The sequence below is a fragment of the Pleurodeles waltl genome, chromosome 8, assembly GCF_031143425.1.
Source record: "Pleurodeles waltl isolate 20211129_DDA chromosome 8, aPleWal1.hap1.20221129, whole genome shotgun sequence".
In the NCBI taxonomy this organism is placed as follows: domain Eukaryota; kingdom Metazoa; phylum Chordata; class Amphibia; order Caudata; family Salamandridae; genus Pleurodeles; species Pleurodeles waltl.
Window position 1 is genome coordinate 999,803,323 of NC_090447.1, and position 21,913 is coordinate 999,825,235.

General features: G+C 46.3%; 1 protein-coding gene across 4 annotated transcripts in view; it reads left to right on the top strand.

The window, feature by feature from the left end:
• TBC1D4 (TBC1 domain family member 4) overlaps window positions 1-21,913 on the top strand; it is a 599,835-nt gene that overhangs the window by 523,831 nt on the left and 54,091 nt on the right. For 3 of the 4 annotated variants that reach the window (XM_069205277.1, XM_069205279.1, XM_069205278.1), the window contains one exon: window positions 12,042-12,245. In XM_069205277.1, the coding sequence (XP_069061378.1) occupies window positions 12,042-12,245 (204 nt within the window). Of the gene's footprint in view, window positions 1-11,590; window positions 11,600-12,041; window positions 12,246-21,913 lie in introns of those variants that run through there. The other variant, XM_069205280.1, reaches the window with a different exon arrangement.

Here is a 21,913-nt window from a genome sequence, read left to right on the forward strand (position 1 = left end):
CCTTATAGCCCACAAGGTAGGGTAAATGGTATTTAGAAGTGAAACATGTAAAAATTTAACTTTACCTTGTCCCAACAGAACAAGGCCCTAGAGCCTATTTTCCCCTTGGATCGCTGTAGATACCCCACAAGGAAAACTAGAGTAAAATTTAAAATGTTAATTCTGCTGTTTTTACTTTGGTAAAAGCTAGAGAAAAAATTAAACCCACTTTTTAAATATTTATTAAAAACCAAATGTACTGGTAAAGTTGAATTTCTAATAATTATTTAGGAAAAATTATGTTTTAGAAAGTTAACTTTTTCCCCGCCTGAATTTCCTGGTGGCTAATTTACATTCGCTCTCCAGCAGCTGTCCAGCAAGCATTTGACTTTCATGAGGTGTGAAAACCGTCCCCAGAGCAGGGGCAGTGGGTGGGGTTGGGTGAAGGTGTTTTTCTTCCCCTTTCAGGAAGTCCAGACAAGGTGGGCTCAGGAATTTAATTAGCATCAAAGAGGCCTGCAGCAGCACAAGAAAATGTCAGGTGACACCTCAAGAGGACCAGTCTTTGTCTCTTTAGCGTGGCTGGCATTAAATGGAGTGGGAGGAGAGCTGCCCCAATAACTGTTTTTGAGTGATCACAAAGGATTGTACTGCTCAGTACCCTGGCTACACCTCTGGGTGGCCACATAGACTCTGTACAAGGGGAGAAGGGTTTCTTCATCTTGGATTTTGGGAATAAGATGCACTGAGGGATTGTTTGCAGTAGGGAAACAAAACTGCTACAAAAGTGGATAGGGTTTCGCCTGGGATCTTTGATCCCTTCGGTTAGTGAGGAGCGAGGAGTCACCCCCAACCCACTAGCTGGTGCCAAGCATAAATGTGATACCCCCAGGGACCATCCTCAGAACCTTTGTTTGACCTCTTGAAGAACAGAAGAAGGGACTGCACCTGCTGTGAGCGGACCTTTAATGTTTGACTTGTTTCCACTTGACACCCATGACAAAAAAGTGGACCCAAAGGGTCAGTTGGCTGACCTCCTTTGTGGCTACAGAGACACAACAAGGTTCAAAAGGACTTTTCCTTGATGTGCCCAGCTGGCAAAGAGCAACTGGATTTGGACTGAACCCTGTTGGTGATCTGTGCTGAAGTGAGTGTTGAGCCCCCATGTGCTGTTCATAAGGTCCTGAGATCCTTAGCTGTGTGTATCTGAACTTCTCCTAACATCTGTGAAATATTTGGACTAAAAAGTGGACTTGCAGACCTGTGGTGAACTGGGATCCACCACCTTGGCCAATCTTACCAAGGCACAACTTTGCTGGGTTAAAGAAACAGGTTCTCCCCACATGGGGCTTCTCCACAGCAACAATTTATTTCAGTTGGCCCTGAGACAGGAGGTATCTTGCCTCAGACATTAAATAGCCTGCAACCATAGCCCACATGAGGCTTCTGAAGTCCGAAAAAGAGACTAAGGGCCTAGTTACGAATTTGGCGGTCCATGGGCTGCCAAACTCATGGTGGCAGTTGGACCGCCACACTTCTGTCGGTCTGGCCGCCGGATTACAATCCTTGTGGTCTGACCGCCGGGAGACCACTGCCTCTGCCGGGATCATGGATCGTGATGGGGTGTCGGTGGTCAAAGTCGTGGTCAGCCACGCTGGTGCTGAGTTCAGCACCACTATACTGATCACGACTTTGCTTTTCGCAAGCCTTTTCATGGCCGGTGGAAGGACAGTGCTGGGAGCCTGCACAACTATGTTGTGGGCAGTGCAGGGGTACCCCTGCCATCACCCTCGAAAGTCTGCTATTTCTTGTGGAAACATTGTGATACGGCGATGGTGAGGCTGCTAGTTTGATGCCCACCTCACCACCGCTGTATCTGAGTTGTTGTGGTTCAACCGCCCAACTCCTAATCAGGCCTTAAGTCTGAATGTAGAAATTTTGACTGGGCAAAGCCATAAAAAGCATACAGCCTACAGCAGTACATTTCTGGGTGTGAAATTTGCATTTTACAGCTTGGAGATTTTCCCATCCAAACCAACCATTTCAGCATGACCTTGTCAAGTAGTTATCCAGCGTCAGGGAACTCTTCTCAGATACTGCTTGCAACCTTACCCTACTGTTGGATTTTTGACCTCCATTTTAGAGACTATGTCCAAGGAGAGGTCTCTGACTGCAAAGAACCTACTTGGTGTGTCCGACCAGCGCTCCATTGTTGTTGTTGGCCTGTAATCATGCCTAGGTCTCGGTCAGCCACAATCATAGACTATCATTGGCACTTTACTTTTTTGGGTGCTTTTTTAGTTAAATATTTTAAAAAATCATATTTCTAGTTCCCCAATTGGAATTTTGTTATTTTGGGGTAGTTTTGATACTTACCTTTTTACCTGTTTTTGTACTTCTAAATGTGTTACACATTTCCTGCTGTGTGCCATAGCTGTGAAGGGTTGATCCCAGGTTAAAATTGCTAAACCCTTTGACTGGACCAATCAGGTTATTGGCTTTATTACTTGTGGTGGACTTCCATCCCCTCCGATTGATAATATGCTTTCTTACACATGCCTTGATGGCACGTTTGACTAAAGTACAGTTGAAAGTATTGCAGATTTTCCGGAGTAGAAAATTTAGCTATTGAGGCAGAAAAGAATAACTGTCACGGGGTTGACCTTACAATGTGTTTGAAACACCCGCAAACTCATATATTTGGAAGCTTTTCCAAAGCTGATAGGTTTTGCCTTTGGGACCTATTGGCTTTGCCAATTGTTTTTGCTGTATTGTACAGCATCTTTAAAGCTGTGCAGCATGGCTAAAGGAAATAAACTTACAAAACCCAGGTGCTATGACGCAGCAATCGTTTCATTTTGTAGGTGTGCACATCACACATGTACGTGCCTACAAAATGACACAAGCAGTTTTTTGTTTTTTGTAAATTAAAGCGGAGGTAGGGTGAACAACATGGATGATGTTGGGAAGCAACATGTTGTGCCCCCAAGCAGCAGAAGGGGTGAAAGAAACATCACTGGTAGGAGAAGCAACGAGCAAGAGAGAAGGACGGTGCAGGTTTGGTGTTAGCAACTCGGAGCACAGGGGTGGTGAGAAGATGTAACAGGTGAGAGAGCCAAATGGAGCAGACATGGAAGAAGTACACAGGCAATAAAGTGCAATACGGAGGAGGGAAGAAAAGAACACTGATTTGTAAGTTCTTTGGGGGAGAAGTCCCTTTACTTTGAGACCTAACTTTCTATCACAGTAGGAGAATAACACCTGGGCTCTATAGTCCATCTCACACTACACCTTAGTTTGACGTAGATGGGAGGTTGTGAGTGCACACAACAATCTGATAGAGGCTTCTAGTTGCAGATTCCTTACCCTAGAATTTCCCCCAGGCGTCAGACTGTATCTGGAAATTTTTCTTCGAGCAATACCCTTGCGCGTCAGTAGGTGGCTTCGATCCACTCCGCGGGCGTCGTCGGAATCGTAGTCGGCGTGATGACATTGGGAGTAGTACATAGATGCCGCCTTCGCGCAGTGACGTCAGTTCTTTTCTTTCCGCACCACGCGCTGATCCGGAGAGAGCTACCTTGGTCTCTTTTTGACCGACTTCGACCGTTTTGTTGTCATGATGTCGGTGACGGATCAGCATCATGTTTGTTTGTGGTGTCTCGAGCATGACCACGACCTGAAGTCGTGCTCAGAGTGCCGGGCCATGAAGCCAAAGCCCTTGAGGGAGCGGTCCCTCAAACTCATGGCAGCCTGGTATTCGACTACGCGTAAGTCCCGGTCTCAATCGATAGGAAGGTCTTGAGACCGTTTGCAGAGCCATCACCACTCGTCGTCTTCAAAATCTTCAGGTGCAGGTAAGAAAAAGAAGAAGTCAAAGAGGTCCCATCACTCTCCGACTTCGCCCTGCCTCTCGGCTGACATGACGCGGGAGGAGTGCCGACGCTCAAGGCCTCTGTCCTTGGAGCCTGCGTCTGGATCCGCTTCCCCCGAGTTTTCCTGACCCGGAGCAACACCCTCGCCCAACTTAAAGAATTGCGTTTCATCTTTGGGCGGACCGACCCCGATACGGTGCAGTCGGGCCCAAGGGGTTCGGTTGAGGGGCCTTTGCGTTGCGCGCCGGCAGCTTCGGCTCTGGCTGCCGAGGTCCCCTCTGGATCCGCTTGTGGATCTGCACCGGTCGCACCATTGAGACCTTCCCTGGCACCGGGTTGATTGTCGACGATCCTGACGTCGGTAGTGCCCACTATTGACATCGACCTGCTCCTTATCCCCGACGACTCTTGAGTCGGAGCGGCGTCGGCTGACTGTAGAGGTCAAGTCCAATCTGCTGACGGAGGTGCTTCAGCCAGGGGCTTCCACATCCAAACCCTTTTTGCCATTCAGTGAAGCCCTCACCGTTGTCCTTTTGGGTACTTGGTCCAAAACCAACACAGGGGCTCCTGTGAATAGGACTATCGCACACTGCCATCGGTCTGCTCCAAACAACCCTAAATTCCTGTCCCAACACCCTGAGAGTCTTGTCATCCAGGCTTCCTCTTCTTCAGGCGCATTCCCTTCCACACCCGCGGATAGGGAATCAAAAAGGCTGGAACAATTGGTAATAAGTTGTTTTCATCCTCCAGTCTCGAGCTGCGGTTTGTGAACACTGCATGCCTTTTGGGCCGCTATACCCACTCTTTGTGGGATACGGTTGTGCAAGTCCTGCCACAGATACCGGAGGAGGCTCATGCTATTGTCTCCCAAGCTGTGAACGATGGGAGAGATGCGGCGAAGTTCACAATTTTTTGTGGGATGGACACGACCGACTCTCTGGGCAGATCGGTTGCTACGATGGTGGCCTTGCGACACCATGCCTGGTTGCGTACTTCTGTTTTTTTGGGGGGGATGTCCAACAGTCCCTCATGGACATGACCTTTGATGGCTCCTGACTCTTTGGAGACAAAGCGGACTCGGCTTTGGAGAGATTCAAGGATTCCTGGGCAACGGCTCGGTCCCTTGGTCTTTCCTCTACCCCTCGTCCCCAGCAATCCGCTTTTCACCCCATTTGTGGCCATGGAAGGGGGCTCCCTGTCGTGTCCTCCACCCAGCCACCATGCCACCCATGCTGTCCAGCCTCTACGTGGCCGGGGATGTGGAATCCCACATGGGCTTGGGACAGGGAACCAGAGGTCTGCCCAGTCCTCCTCTGCCCCCGCTGCAGCCTCCAAACCCCCTAGTCCATCCCCTCACTCCCATCCAGATGGCAGCAGGGTTCCTCATCACCTGCCCCACTGGGAATCCATCACTACGGACAGGTGGGTTTTGTAGAGCATTCAAAAGGGCTACTCCCTCCCTTTGGAATCTGCTCCACCAGCCATGCCTCATCCTTCAGCCACCTTCCAGAGGATCATTTGGTGCTTCTCTTCCAGGAAGTCGCAGCTCCCTTGGCCAAGGATGATATAGAGAAGGTCCCTGTGCCAGAAATAGGTTGTGGTTGTTGTTCCTGCTACTTTCTGGTGCAGAAAAAAGGACAAGGCTTACGTCCTATCCTAGACCTTCGGGACCTAAACTACTTCCGCAAGAAGGGGAAATTCAAAATGCTCACCCTGGCTCAGGTTCTGTGTGCCTTGGACCCAAGATACTGGATGGTAGTGTTAGACTGCCAGGACACTCATTTCCACATCCCCATCCTCCCTGCCCACAGACGTTACCTACGATTCGTGGTAGGTCATGAGCACTTTCAATTTACTGTGCTCCCCTTCGGCCTTACCAGCGCCCCTCGGGTGTTCACAAAAGTGATGGCGGTGGTTGCAGCTCATCTGCGCAGATAAGGGGTATCAGTCTTCCCCTACCTCAACGACTGGCTGTTGAAGGCAGATTCTCCCCAGAAAGTCGTCTCCCACCTTCAGACTATGGGGAACCTCCTGCACACGCTAGGGTTCACTATAAACATGCCGAAGTCACACCTGACTCCCTCTCAGACGCTCCCCTTCATCGGAGCAGTTCTGGACACAGTGCAGTTTCGGGCTTATCCTCCCAAAAAGCGAGTCCAAGACATTCAGGCTATGATTCTGATCTTTCAGCCTTGGTCTTGGGTTTCGGTGAGACTGACTCTGAGGCTCCTGGGCCTCATGGCCTCCTGCATCCACCTAGTAACACATGCCAGATGGCATATGCGGGCTCTGCAGTAGGACTTGAAGTTCCAGTGGGCGCAGCATCAGGGGAATCTCTCCGACATGGTCCAGATTTAGGAGGGGTCTGCAAAAGACCTGCAGTGGTAGCTTTCGAATCCGCCATGGATCCACGGCAGCTCCCTCTCACTTCCCCAACTAGATCTATCTATAGTGACAGATGCGTCACTTCTAGGTTGGGGCGGCCACATGGGAGAGGCGGAGATCAGAGGCCTCTGGTCTCCGGTGGAGTCTGGACTCCATATCAATCTTCTCAGGCTCCGGGCGATTAGGCTTGGGTTGAAAGCATTTCTTCCCTCTCTCAAAGGGAAAGTAATGTAGGTGTTCACAGACAGTGCTACTGCTATGTGATACTGCAACAAACTGGGTGGCGTAGGGTGCTGGACCCTTTGTCAGGAGGCACTACGCCTCTGGACATGGCTGGAACATCAGGGCATTACCCTGGTGGTTCAACATCTGGCGGGTTCTCTCAACGCCGGAGCGGACGAACTCCGTCGTTGATGCACAGCCGACCACGAATAGCGTCTCCATCCGGAGGTGGCGCAAGGTCTCTTTCAGCACTGGGGAGAGCCTTGGTTAGATCTGTTCCACTCTGCAGAGAACGTGCAATGTCAGCTGTTTTGCACGTTGGAGTTTTCAAGGTGGCACTCGCTTGGAGACGCTTTTCGTCTCGAGTGGAACTCCGGCCTCCTTTAAGCCTTTCCGCCTATACCACTTCTGCCCAGAGTTCTCAAGAAGATCAGGAACAACCGGACCTAAGTCATCTTGGTGGCTCCAGACTGGGCACGGAGAGTCTGGTATCCAGAGCTATTGAGCATGTCCATCAATCCTCCACTCAGACTGCCTCTTAGGGCGGATCTTCTGTTGCAGCAACAGGGGACAGTTCTTCACCCGAACCTGTCCAACCTCCGCCTTCATGCGTGGAGATTGAGCAGCGACAGTTGTTGACTTTTGATCTTCCACCCTAAGTCTGCAATGTTATTTTGGCAGCCAGTCGTCCCTCCACCAAAACTGTATATGCCTCTTGTTGGAATAAAGTTGTGGCATGGTGCACCAACAAATCTATTGTTCCCCTTTCTGCCCCTCTATCCAAGGTTCTTTTGTTCATTCTTTCTTTGGCCCAGCAGGGCTCTGCTTTGGGCACCCTTAAAGAATATTTATCTGCCATTTCAGCTTTCCTTAAGTTAACTGATTAGCCCTCACCTTTTAAATCTCCTACTGCGAGTAGATTCCCATTTATTTCCTCCCACTCCATTTATCATGCCTCAGTGGAACCTCAATCTTGTCCTTACTTATTTAATGTGTACTCCCTTCGAGCAGATGCACAATTGTCCCTTACGGCTCCTCACCTTCAAAACCGTCTTTCTTGTTGCCATCACCTCTGCTCGCAGGGTGGGTGAGCTCCAAGCCCTTTCATCTAAACCTCCATACTTGTCTGTGCACCCTGACAAAGTGGTGTTGTGCACTAAAGCTTCCTTTCTTCCAAAGGTGGTTATGCCTTTTCATGTAGGCCAGTCCGTCACCCTGCCTACTTTCTACGCACCCCTACATCCTTCTCTTGAGGAGGAGAGACTCCACCGTCTGGACCCAAAAAGAGCTTTGGTGTTCTATCTTAATCGTACTAAAGATTTCCGGGTGGACGATCAACTCTGTCGGGTATGTGGGTGCGAAAAAAGGGAAGGAGGTGCAAAAACTTACCATCTTTCTATGGGTACTTCTTTGCATCAAAATGTGCTATGCTTTGGCCAAGAAGCAACCCCCTGAGGGCTTGTGTGCTCATTCCACCAGAGCAACTGCTGCTTCCACTGCGTTAGCACGCGGACTTCCTGTCCTGGATATCTGCCAGGCAGCTACGTAGGCGTCTCTTCACACGTTTGCTAAACACTACTGCCTGGACAGTCAGGTCTATCGGGACGGCTACTATGGTCGTTCCGTCCTGCAGAACTTCCTAGTATGATCTTGGTTCGCAGCCCACCTCCGAGGATGGCATTGCTTAGGTATCTATTCTAAGGCAAGGAATCTGCAACTAGAAGTCTCTATCAGCTGTACAAGGTACTTACCTTTGGTAACAAAATATCTGGTAGAGACATATTCTATTTGCAGATTCCTTACCACCCACCCATCCTCCCCACTTGTGAAGTGATTTCTAGGGACAGGGATTCCCCCTGCAGGTCCTTAGCTCTGGTGCACCAATCTCAGTGTTCTTAGTGGCTCTGCGCTTTGGCGTGGAAAGTCGTTAAAGGAAACTGACATCACTGCACAAAGGTGCTGTCTATGTACTACTCCTGACGTCATCATAGCGACTACGATGTCAATGACACCCGTGGAGTCGACCAACGCCACCTACTGACGTGCACGGGTATTGCTCACAGAAAAATCTCTGGATCCAGTCTGACGCCTGGGGGAAATGCTAAGGTAAGGAATCTGCAACTAGTATATGTCTCTACCAGATATTTTGTTACCGAGGGTAAATAACTTGTACTTCAAGTTCTCATTGGTCAGAGTCTTTGTAAATGTCTACTATCTTCACTATTTCAGATATTACTTTTGTGATGCAACGTTGTGAAGTGTAACATATTTAAGTGCTTATGGCCTGCATAAAATGGTCTAGCAAGTAAAGACTTCCAAGATCCTGGTACGAATTAGAGGATGTCTTGTTTTCCCAAAGTAGCACAGCATTAATTTGTTAACTGACATAGGGTACTAAGAATACTAACACTTCTTGGTGCATCTTTGGTAAATAGGTGGAGCAGTTCTTAACTATCTATAAGGTCTAAAAGTGGTGTGAGGGTTGGTGCCAGATACAATCCAACTATGAATGTTTAGCCATAGATATTTACTTTGTAAAGGTAACAGGTCTTATACTTGATCCTTCTAATAATATATGATGTAAGTAAGATTCAGGGAAGTAAAGTAGGAACCTCATGCTACAGCTGTTCCTGATTTATGTACCCTAACGTTTGGGCGCAGAGGTTCAGGGTCTGGTTACTGCGGAACCAATGTCCTGAGTTACCTTTCATGGATCAAGACTTCTACTTAGCAACAATGCCTTAACTTGGCCCAGCTATTAGCAATCATTTGCTCTCAGACGCAGAGTGTGAACGTCACGTATATCTTGGGCACCAGTCATAGGCTCCAAGCCACTGACCAATTAATCTCAATTAATGAAAGTGTATTCTGGGTGGGTGGTCTTGGTTGTAGTTGCATACATTTCTTCGATGTCCTCTGCAGTTTGAATGATGAGCAAGCAAAGCCTAGTGAGCTGCAATAATGTTAAGCGTATGCTGTCTTAGAAATAAAGCGCAAGCAACGCAAAGGCCTGTGACAAAAGGCCATATATCAGGCAGGTTTAAAGCATAATGCCAAATTCAGCTCATATGTCCTTGTGCTAGGTTCCTGTAGGGACTAATGAGGCAATTCAATAACCTACTTAATACTGTTGCAATGGGAAATAAACTAACTTCACTGTTCCTGTGGCTTTTAACGTTTTGGTAGTGACATTTGTGAGTTTTATCATAAAATTCCACAACGAATTTATTCTTATCAAGACTAAAACAACTTACAGTCTCTGATGCCACAATAAGTGTCTGTGTTAGATATCAGACATACATTTACGGTACATAATACGGACTTATCTTCTGAAGAATCTAAAGAAAATGCCTACCTAGCTTACTCTAAAACTAGACTCATTCTAAATTAGAAAGCCTGAGCACATGCCTTGATGGTTTCTGCCTGAAGATAATTGTTGACAATACAGCCACCATGCATTATCTGCAGGGAACGGGTCTGGCTACTGCGGCACCCTCTAAGCAGAAGCTTAACACTTTGAGAGCTTATTCCCAGGATTGCTTTTGTACTTGGGTATCTTGGAAACAGAATTCGGGTAATGAAACTCGGAAAATGTGCAAATCATGGTTGGAAAAATGTAAAGAGTAATGTAGTGCAGGTGTGAAAATATTGCAAGCATGACTTTGTGTCCAAACTTGTGGACTTGGAGAGAAATGATTTACTCTGGAACATGGAGTTGGTGAATCAGGGAGTAGAACCAGTTTATGCATGTCTAAAAGTTAGCAAACCATGCACTTGTAACAATCTCTTGTAGGCATTACTTCCCTATCGACTGCTTTGTGGCAGCATACCTTCAGACAGTCTTTTTTTTTGTGTCCATGGACAGTTGAGGGTACTAATCAGGGTGTGGCAAATCAAAGAGAAAACTGGGTAAAAACAAAGAGCCAGCAGCTAACGTGGATCCGACTGCCTCAGAAAAATGCCACACTGGTGCACCCTCATAAGGAGTTGCAACAGAAGAATAAAAACATAATGGAAGAACAGGTGAGATTGGATATTAATAGTCTATCAAAACTTAAATGTAATTCTAGATTTACTGCTGGTTATTTCTTATAAGCAGGACCACTGATACTGTGCAGCACGTTAGGACCTAGCGCTTTAGGGTTGGCTAAACTGCGTGGCAAAAAGGGGTAAATTTTATAGTGTAGTGCGGCACATTTTGATATACTTTTTTTCATTATTTTGCCTTTTTACCCATTAACGCCTTTGGGAAGATATTATACCACATGGGTAACAGTTTAACACCCAAAGACAGCAATAAGCAATCGAAAGATGACCATTCAACCTGAGTGATGCACCTTTCACTGCACAGAAACATTCATTGGCGCGTTTTTAGTAACTTTGGAATCAATGTTTTCCTAGAAACAATATTTATTTGTTAAGATCTGCAGATTATGCATTACATTATAGGTGGCCATACTGTACTTTTGAAAGAATTTGCATTGTAGTGTTATCCTTCTTAACAAAACCTTCATTTAGTTAGACAATGAATCCTACAGAATGTAAATATAGTGTGAAGTAAATGAAAAAAAAGTCATTCAAAAAAAGTAATATATGTAGTAAGGGACAAACAACACTCTGCTGGTATAGCTATGTGGACATGCTCCAAAGAATAATGAGTTAAAAAATGCCCTTAGCAAATATTATTTATATCGGGTATTGTGTGCGTTTTTGTATTCCATTCATATCTGTGAGTAAATAAGGCGCTCCGATTATTTTTTGCATCATTACGCTGGTTATTAACCCGAGCCGGCTGTTGTGCGTGGGCAGTTACCTGAGCGCAAAATAAGCTGATCTGTGCAGAAGAAAGCGCTATTTGCGCCCATCGCTGTTTACGCAAGTGCTAAAACAGGAACGCATATTATTTGTCTGTTTTTAAACCCTTACGCTCCCGTTTCATAAATTCGCAAGGGCACAGCTTGCATCTTATTCAGGTACACCACTTAGGGCCTGATTGTGGCCTTGGCGGGTGGGATACTATGTCACCAACTTGACAGATATCCCGTCCGCCATATTACAAGTTCCATTATATCCTCTTGGAACTTGTAGTACGGTGGACGGGATATCCGTCACGTTTGTGATGCAGTATCCCATCCGCCAAGGTCGTTATCAGGCCTTAAGTCTAGCCCAGTTAGTGTCTGCATCTAATTTTAGCATTATGGGGTAGATAGTAAGAACACGCCTGCCTGAACAAGAATATTTCTTTCTCCAGCTCATGTTAAACATCCGGCATGAAGAAAGGTCCCAGTGCTGCCTGTGAGATAAGAAATTACAAACGAGAAATATGAGTGAGGTAGTGTCAGGGAGGCATGACTAACTGTGAAAAGTGGAAGTGGTAAACAGGCAGTGTTTATATTTGTGACAGACCAGAGAGGGAAGTCTACAAAAACTCACCAAGTCATTCTTCGTCTGGTTCTTGCTTTTAAAGGTCATAGGAAACACAGCCGGGAATTTGCAAAGCGTTAGCCCGTCGAAGGGCGGGCAGGTGAGTTTGTCGAGCATGCTTCTTGGAGTCGATCTCTGAACCTCTCGCCCTTCTTGCAGAACGGTTTGATGGGAGTGAGTTGCTGCCCCTGTCCCCTTTCGCGCCAGCCATGGAGGAACTCGATTCCCTGTCACAGGACGATGACGCTCCAGAACAAGATGGAGGCAGCAGGAATTCTGAGGATCTGCAGAGATTGTGGAGGAAAGCTATCCATCAGCAGATCCTGCTGTTGCGGATGGAGAAGGAAAACCAGAAGCTAGAAGGTAAGCGCCAGGAATGCGACTGAGACTTTCCAGGCTGATGGCGTGGGTTATTTTACAGACAGCAGGGTTTGAACTCTGGTTGTGGTAGATTAGTGACTATGTGAAGCCTGTTTCCAAAATACAGCCAAATGTCTGTTGAAATATTAGTTCTGTTGTCATAATAAAAGTGCTAAATTAGCTGAACACATATATGTAGACGTTTAGGGTGCGTTAACGTGAAATTCATAACTGCTTACTAGCTCATGGTGCCCGCGTTGTCAGCAGAATGCCACAGGTCCTGGTTCAGACGAGGAAACTGGCGCCTTTGACTGCTAATGGCGTAGTAAAATTCAGCAGTGATCACGGGCCCCAGTGCACAGCATCAACGGTAGTTGGGCCCCTGCGTGCTCGCGGTTAGCTATCATTCCTTTCCATGCTGCAGCATGGATGACCACATTTATAAATGGAGATAAAGTGAAACTACAAGAACCAGCATGCAAGGTGCCTGTGGATAAAAGATTCTTGACTGGCCGAGGGTGTCTCACACAGCATGAGTGCTTTTCCGCCGTTGTTACAACTGATATGTCTTTTAGTGTTCAGGCAGTTGTTCTGGTTTCAAGATAAAGCCATGTTGTTCACAGGCTGGTTGAACAGCTGAATTTACCTGGTAGTGTTAATCCACACGACGTTGCCCGTTGCATGTCATTCAAGGAACGGGTTGCGTTCTCTAAAACAATCTGCTGTGGTAGTGCAGCGACCCTCTGATTTACAAATAGATGAGGAGCTCTAATGAAAAATCGCAAAACCTCTGTCTGTGAACCCTTGAGTGACTGTCCTGGAGTATGTTTTGCCCCAGGAGGCAGTGGTGTGGGCAGTGTGTCATGGGTTCCAGTGCAGGGAAATAAATTATCCCCCAGGCTTTCTGCCTGAATTGCAAAATACATCAGTAATTAGGGTTCATCGCGCCCTGGTGCCACTGCACCTGCTGCACCACTGGAAACTGCGCTGGTCAAGCAAAAAAGACCCTTCATTAAAAAGCGAAATTTATCTACATGACATCCGTGCCCCTCAACTTGCGCAGTCTCTGAACTGCGTGAAGTGCAGTGTTTTATCAGGAGAATCCAATTAAAGTAAATGAAAGGAATAGTATTTGAGGTCGACGAGCTTTTGAGGAACATGCATTTCCTACTGAAATATGTCTACACCTGGGATTGAGAGGATGAAGCTCATTGCAATGAGATACGCCCTTCTCCAATTAAAATTATTCGGAGGTATGCCGTAGTGCACTCGAAATAGTAATTTATTTGCACTCCTTTGTTTAAACAGAGACCTTGATCAACACAAATGTGGTTTTTGGTATGAAAAAAACATTTTGCACATGTCCCATAGATAGACAGTGTGAGGAACAGCCTATAGGTGATCTGTACAGAGAGACCGAGGTCCAGGCCACACAGGTTACCACTTCGAAGGACAAGCTGACACAGGGCCATCTTGAACTGCATCTAACTGGGGCGCTGCAGCTGGTGTAAATACTGTCTCCCCGTTCACAGGACCTGGTCAGGCAGAGGTGGTAATCCGTAGAGGTCAGGCCACAGTTAGATATAGATATGCAGGGGGACCCATGTGAAATGACCTACCCAGGAGGCAGGGAAAGCACACACACTACACACAGGCGTTGAGATAAACACAAAGACCAGATAGCTTATCGTCACCATGTTTGCTGTATAAATACACACGTGCAGCTAAAAATGTTAGCCATTTAAGGTCGGTCTTCCAGCAAAGGTAATATTCTAACGGCTAGATCCTAGTTGACTTTGGCTACTTTTGGAGGTTGCATTTGGTGGGCATTAAAAAACAAACATTAACTGTACTGGCCATACATCAGGAGAAGGGCACTGTTGTACTGAAATTCAATGTTGTCGGAATTGTTTATACACTATGTGTTCATCGTGGATATTTTGTGCTAAATGGCACATAGAATTGTGGAAGGAAATCTAAGGATATCTAAGTTATTGTGAACATGGTTTTGGCAACTGGTTGTTCACTGCTGTGACGTCAGAGGAGTAGAAAAACTGTTTTTTTTGTTTTTCAGTGTTCTGACTTCAGAACAGTGGAAAGCAGGGTCCGGAAGCATGTGCCCTGCCAGATGTTGGTCCATCCCCATCCTTGGGTCTCCAGAGACCCAAGAGGGTGATAAAATGATAGTTGACACTTTGTCCTCTCCCTGCCTTTCTCAGCTCTCCTCACACACGATAGAGGCGGGACAGTGTCAACCGCCACATGATGTGTCAGAGGGGGTATGTGCAGTAGATTCTATGCCTACTGATGAGTAGGTCATAGAGATGTCTACGCAGCTACGGGTTGTTTTACTATGGTATTGTGCAGAAGTGCTTAAAATGGAAGTTTATGGATCAGCATATTCAGCAAAGGACTTTAATTTATAAATTGGCAAGGACCTAACATTTCAGAAGCAAAACATACTTTTTCAGTACATATTCAGTGATCTCTTTCTTTTTTCATTTTATTAAAACTTAAGCAAAACTTGGCCACTAAACAATGTAGCACCTGCATTATTATACCTATTGTGGAACCCATTCAATTGTTAAGTCCCAAAAAGCTTAGCTCTGTTAGGTGAAAAACAGGACTGGTTGATAGTCATCCTCACGATGTGGGACCATGTGACAGCTTTTGTTATATTATTCGTATTTCCCGATGTACGTTTTGGATTTCTTTCGGATTTTAACTTCTGTGTATCAGTGGGCTAAAGTCCACGCCATGTAGTGCCTCGAAGCCTGCTGTGTATGGTGACTGAAAACCAGATGCTATCACTTGTTCTGCTGTCAGAGCTGGGCGTCTGTGCAACACACAAGCATGGGCGTAGATGATGCTTACTTTTTTGCTAATGGTTTTAGATGGTGGACACCAGCATTCATTTTTGGGAGGCAGCACCTATTTTTCATCATTAGACTTTGACCCAGAGCAAGAGAGAGAAGCAGGAAATGAAGACAGGAGGATGAAGAGAAAGATTGGACCCCAGGACAGAGGGGAACAAGATTAGGGATTAAAAAGAACTAGCAAGACAGATCAAGAGACGGGAAGTGTAAGGTGGTGAATGAAAGTGGCTTTAGGTAGAACCAAGTCTAGGCAGCTTTTATGTTAATCAATCCCGGCATTCAGTAGCTCTTAAGAAAAACTTTCAGACACTGCACTGTTTTGGCCTACTAAATCTAAGTCCGCTCCGTCTTTTGGAGTCGTTCTGTGATAGGAAAAGAAAACAATTTTGAATGCCTGGTTGTCAGCTTCTTTGTTTATTTGAAGACTCTCGGTGTATACACATAGAACGTGCCAAGACCGATCTGGAAACCAAAATCAGCCCCACACAGAAGGAGACTTCAACCAGCGTTGCCTTACGGGGCCATGACAGCCCATCCTGCTCTGAAAGCAGCCTACGGGGAAAATGCCAGCGTGGCACAGTGGCGCTGGACCCTGCTTATTTGCACCTTGTATATTGCCTAGAGCTGTATGTACTTTTTGGTGATTTGTAATATTCTACAGTATAACCAGGGCCACTGGGGTTCATTGCAGGGGGGGACAAAAGTAGGGTTGACTCAATCATGCAGCAAGAAAAGGCAGGTTATATAACCTAATGGTGCACACTTTGTGATAGTATTACTTCATAATTTTGTCATTTTTGCACGTTAACACTGTCTGGGCAAACGATTGAGCTCATTAGTACCCAGTTAACATCCAAATACATTAATAAAAAAAACGAAATTCGACCAAACTTTGTATAGGGTTTTCATTGTGTGACAATATTGGTCACCACCATTTTAACATCTTTTGATCTCTTTGAGCTAGAAACAGATTTTTTTGTTAAGTTGTGCAATTATGCAGCAGATAATGGAATATGTGACAAATCCATAATTAAACGGAAAACCCTCTGCTGCCGCACAATTGCATAATTCCAGTACCCTTGAGTATAGCGTGAGTTCCTGTCATACTTAAAGTGTGTGCCACCTTGTGTTTGCCTTTTTCTAGCCTGGTTTGATTTTGGCATATGACTAGTGCCGAACGTGTAGCTTTCTGTGAGAGTCTCAAAGAACACAAACTTTGTTCAGTTTTGTTTAATGGAGCCCGCACAGCGATTTCATTCTGCAGAACTCTGGGGGACAGGAGACTGTATTTTGGCAAGATAAGAGCAGCGGGTGATAGGTATAAAGTTGTGAACAGCAGAGCCCACAGTTAGGGTGTTGTTGCTTCCACCTCACTTCTCGCCCAAGAGAACACTTTAGGTTTCTTTCCTGTCCTACATCACTGGTGACAACCCTTAGGATTTCAAAATCTGGAGGTGTCTGACTTAATCATTAGACCTGATTCTTAGCTTTCTGGAATTTGAAACAGGTGCCAGTGTCTTGTTCGTGTCATCTATTATTATTTCATATTGATGTTACGTGGAACGCTCCACACAGTCCCAGACTGGGGGACAGTACAATAGTTTTGTATATAATTGTGTGTGGATGGCTGTTTGAAAGTGAATAGGCCGATTAACAAAACTGTTCCCTGAAAGAGTTCTTTTTCCAATGGTACCAGTTGAAAGTACAGTGTGGTGCCGAGGCAGGGTCTGCAAAGTCAGAGAGGCCTGTCCTGCTATGCTAGAAGACAGAATTGGGATGTCACACATCGGATGTGGTGTTATTGTGAGAGCTGCCGACTTTGGAAGCAGGTTCAAGTCTCGGCGTCTGTTCAGCCTCCTGTGATTCTGGGCAAGTCACTTAATCTCCCAGTGCCTTAAAAAAAAAAAAAGATGAATGTGACCTTGTGTAATGAAACTGGTGCTTTTGTAAAGCGCTGCAATACCTTCCGTTCGAGTTCGCGATATATAATGCTGCAAAAAACAGGGCCATGCTAGGGCCGGCAATGTTAGCCTTGGCAGTCTTGGATGTGTATGTCTGCATTGCCAGGAACGGTGCCAGAGTTTCCATCGCTTGTAAATTGGTTTGTTGTGGATACCTGGCTCACAATTGTCGATTAAAGGACGCAAATCGCTTCTTTCTTTATCGCAGGTTTTCAGTGGCATCATCAGTGATCAGTGCAGTTTATTTGTTTGACATTTCCTTTTCAACACACTTTGTGATCTCCCAATGTAATATTCATCAGCAACTTATCTTCTGTTCCGGGAAGCAAGAGAACGAACACACGACAAATTTGATTTCCGTGGCTGTGTTCTAATCAGTGTGATCCTTATCGTGACCTTGGGAAGCCTTGGCAGACAGCTGCAGAATGGAAGACATAACACCAGTCAAACTAACGCCTTCTTGTTGATGGATATTAGCAGGCCCTTGCTTGTGAACATCTGTCCTGTCCCCCGCCCCCGAAAATGTTGTTTCTGAGACATTTGAACCCAAAGCTTGTCAGATCTCCTTTAAATAACTGGCAAGGGCATGTGCACTTTTCCTCACAGGATAACATAAGAAATGAGCAGCTATTGTGGTCGCGATAGAAAGGGCTGTTTTGCCTACGTGTGTTATAATATGTTATGCTCTTATGTTATTGAAGGATTTATTTCCTCAATGTGCATGATTTATCCCTTTTGCAAAGTGCAACCATGTAGGAAGTGTTTTTGCTAATGGTCACCCTGAGTGCACTTGTTTATATTGCATTGTCCCGAACACTGTACCGACGCTCGCTGAAGAGGCATTTCCATTTCAAAATGTGCACTTCTCATTTAGCAATAAACAGCATTAACAATCTGCAAACTTTAAAACTGTCTTGTTGACTAGTGTATCTGGGCTGGTATCACTAGGTTCCACACTGCTATGATTGCATCAAGACAGTGCGATCTTTTTTCGTGGGGAGCGGAGGGATGATCTCCTTGAATGTATCTCCCTGCATTCTACCTTTTTGTGCCTACGTCCGTCGGAGTTACCAGTTCCTCACAGGGCCAAGCTGGAATGATGAGCTATTGTTCTCAATGTCACAACCAGATTTCCACAACCATTTTTAGAACTTTGATTATATGTTATGTGTTGCACCAGGCCCTTTTTGCAGGGTCATCCCCAAACTGCCTCCTTCCTCGTTTTTTTTCTGACCAGTTTTTGTTGGCTTTAGGACTCTGGGCACTTTACCACTGCTAACCAGTGCTAAAGTGTATATTCTTTCTGTGTATATTGTATTAGTGATTGGTTTATCCCTGATTGACATGTTTGGTTTACTAGTAAGTCCCTAGTAAAGTGCACTGGAGGTGCCCTAGGCCTTTAAATCAAATGCTACTAGTGAGCCTGCAGCACTAGTTGTGCCACCCACGAGTAGCCCTGTAAACATGGCTCAGACCTGCCACTGCAGTGTCTGTGTGTACAGTTCTAAACTGCCATTTCGACCTGGCAAGTGTACCCACTTGTCAGGCCCAATCCTTCTTTTTTGGTACATGCAAGGCACCCATATGGTAAGCCCTGAGTAGTCCCATGGGTAGGTTGCAGTGTATGTTAAAGGTGAGACATGTACTGATGAGTTTTACATGTCCTAACACTGAAATACTGTCAAATTCGTATTTCACTGTTGCAAGGCCTATCTCTCTCATAGGTTAACATGGGGGCTGTCTTTAAATATATTTTAAGTGCCATTCCCTTTGGGAGCAGATGGAGATGTGGAGTTTGGGGTCTCTGAACGCACAATTTAAAAATACATTTTTTGGTAAAGTTGTTTTTTTAATTGTCTGTTTGAAAATGCCACTTTTAGAAAGTTGGGATTTTCTTGCTTAAACCATTCTGTGATGCTGCCTGCTTGTGTATTCCCTTTCATGGGTCAAACTGTCAGTTGGGCTGTTTGCAAATCCCCTCTAGACAGTGACACAAAGGGAGCTAGGATGTAGCCTGCATATCCTGATGGGCCAGCTGGGCTAGAGTGGAGGGGGGAGTGGTCACTTATACTTGAATGGGCAGTGCCTGCCCTCACACAGTGCAGTCTCCATCCCCCTAGTGTGTGTCTGGGGCCTGGCCAGTGCAAGGCAGGATCTTTGAACAACAGAAGCTTTCCTTTGAAGTTTTCCTAATTCAAAGGCAGAAAGGGGTATAAGTAGTGGACCCCAAACTCCAGATTTTCATATTACTTCTGGAACCAAGTGGAACGCCTGCCAAGGAGAAGAGCTGGAGGAGGAGTACTGCCCCTTTGCCTGTGACTGTGCTTTGCTTGGTTGGCCTGCAGTTGCTGCTTCTGCCTGAAAGGGGACAAAGACTGGACTTTGTGGTATATTCCTGCTTCCGAAGAATCTCCAGGTGCTTGGACTGAGCTTGCCTCCTGTTTTGAGTCTCAGGGCCATCAAAGGCTTTCTCTGCCAGCATCTGGACTCTCTGCTGAGACTCCCGCCCTGCCAAGTGGTGCTCTATCCAGTCCCTGGGCCCTTGAAAGGTGAAGCTGGTAGAACAAGGACAGAAATCCAGGCACAGGAAATCGTGCAGGGAAAATTTTGACACAACACCCGCTTGTGGCTGTTAAAATTGAAACTAATGCCATACAGTGCGGTTTTCCATCACCGTGTGGTCGGATTTCTCATGCATCACCACTGGGCATCAAAATCACCATGAACGTGTGCGGATCCACGGTGCCCTGTCCAGAAATCAACGCATCGCTCTCTTGCAGGAGAGAAAAATGATGCATCCCCTACCTGACCGGAGAAGAAACGACGCACGGCCTCACTTGCGAGTAAGGAATCAACACATCGCTGACTTTTCTGACGCTCGCTCGTGTGGCCTTATTTTTGACACAACTACGTTTCTATTGTTTACTATGGAGTAAGACTCTTTTTCTCTTTAAAAATTCATAACTTGACTTGTATATGTTGGATTATTGTTGTTTTGGTCTTGTTTGATGTAGATAAATATTGGCTATGTTTCTAAATTGGTGTGGTGTCCATTCTATAGTGTTTTCACTGTATAACTATGCGTGTTGGTACAAATACTTCACACATTACCTTTGAGGTAAGCTGGACCCCTTGTGCCAAGCTACTAATGCAGTGAGCAGGGGTTATCATAGGTTTGTATTTCCACTGCCCTGACTACAGTGAGTGTTCCTGCTTGGACAGAGTGCAAACTTACTGCCAACCAGAGACCCCATTTCTAACATTGGTGATCAGCGGTTGGGATTGGACTTGTATTTGTACTTGACATACAGTGACTAAGTGTACACTGCTGTTTTCAGTGCAGACCGTTATGTGACCACATATTACTTGTTTTGGCTTTTTCTCTTTTTGGACTTTCTCTACTTCCATTTTGTGATTTTTGAACTTCTCTTGGAAACTCTCTGAACTACTTTTGGAACTTTGCATTTTTTGAGTACTCACCAACATGTCTCAATCTGGGGATGCGCCAACTGTGGTTTCAAAGGCTGTTTTTGAGTTTGAGAAACTGGGGGAGTACACAGTGGCTCAACTTGAAGCAATTTTTTAAGGACCTTGTCTGTTGAATCAAGAGTTCCACTAGGAAGGAGGAGCTACAAAGGGCATTGAGGGCCTGGGTGGCAGCCAAGGAGGCTGAGGGGCACACAGAGAAGGAGGATGAGGGCGAGGAGCTGCAGAATGTTCATAATGTAGTGGATGTACCTGTTTTGTCTGGGAGGAGTGTCTCCAAGGCAGGTAGCAGTGTGTCATCCAAGGGTCTGACTCCTGGGGATTTACAGGACGGAGAGGCAGAGAGGGTGCACCAGTCTGAGTTAGAGAAGCTTAAGATGGATATGAAGATGGAGGAGAGAAGGCTGACCTTAAAGGAGAAAAAGATGCTCTTGGCTCATAAGCTAAGGTTGAGAAGGCGGGAACCCATGAGGGCTGAGTCCAGTTCTGATGATGGCAGCCAACGTCTTATGTCCAGGTTGGAAGAAGTGCACATGCCAGGAGTCTTGGTGCCCAACTTGAAGGAGGGGGTTAACATACACCAGGAGGTTCAGGGGTATGAGGTAGCTCCAGTGGTGCGCAGGGTCCCTGAGGTGGATTGGGGAACTGGCATGGGGAGTCATATTCCTAGTGGTGGGAGGGACACTCTACTGGCTCTAGGTGAGAGTGACAGGGAGAGGAGTCCCCCCCCCCCAGGTAGAGGTCCTGGTTGTGAGGTATGGAGACACCCCAGAAGAGTGTGGGATGAGTGTCAGGAACAGCCAGGTACTCTCTCACCAGTCACTTGAGGGTGATGTTGGGTACTTTTTCGAGGCAGAGGCATTGGATGGTTAAGTGAAGGGTAGTTTGGTTAACTCATGTGAGGGACTGTATGATGTGATCGATGGAGAGCATATGTCCAGTCCTTATTTTCCAGAACTACTCCCATCCAGGTGAAGTGTGAGTTCTCTGACCCCAGGGAACTTGGCATGGAGGCAGACCTCTGGGTGAGTACCAGAGAGTCTAAAGAGGCATTTGAGAGTGCTCCTGAAGAGAGTGGTCTAGGTACTTTCCAACCAGGTGAGGTGGGAAAGGCTTGCAGTGTCCCAGGTAGGTCCCAGTGTAGTGGGATAAGTGAGGGATCCCATGTCCAGTCTCAGAGGAGAGGGAATAGGGGCAGGCTGAGTCCCACGATGCCCGAGATCCAGTCCCAGGACCTGGAGGGTTCCATGAGTGAATGCTAGGAGGGTAGCCTAGCCTGTACCCTAGGGCCATCTGCTGAGAGGGCTTCCATAGTGTCAGGAGAACTTGGGTGAGGGATGACGGGGGG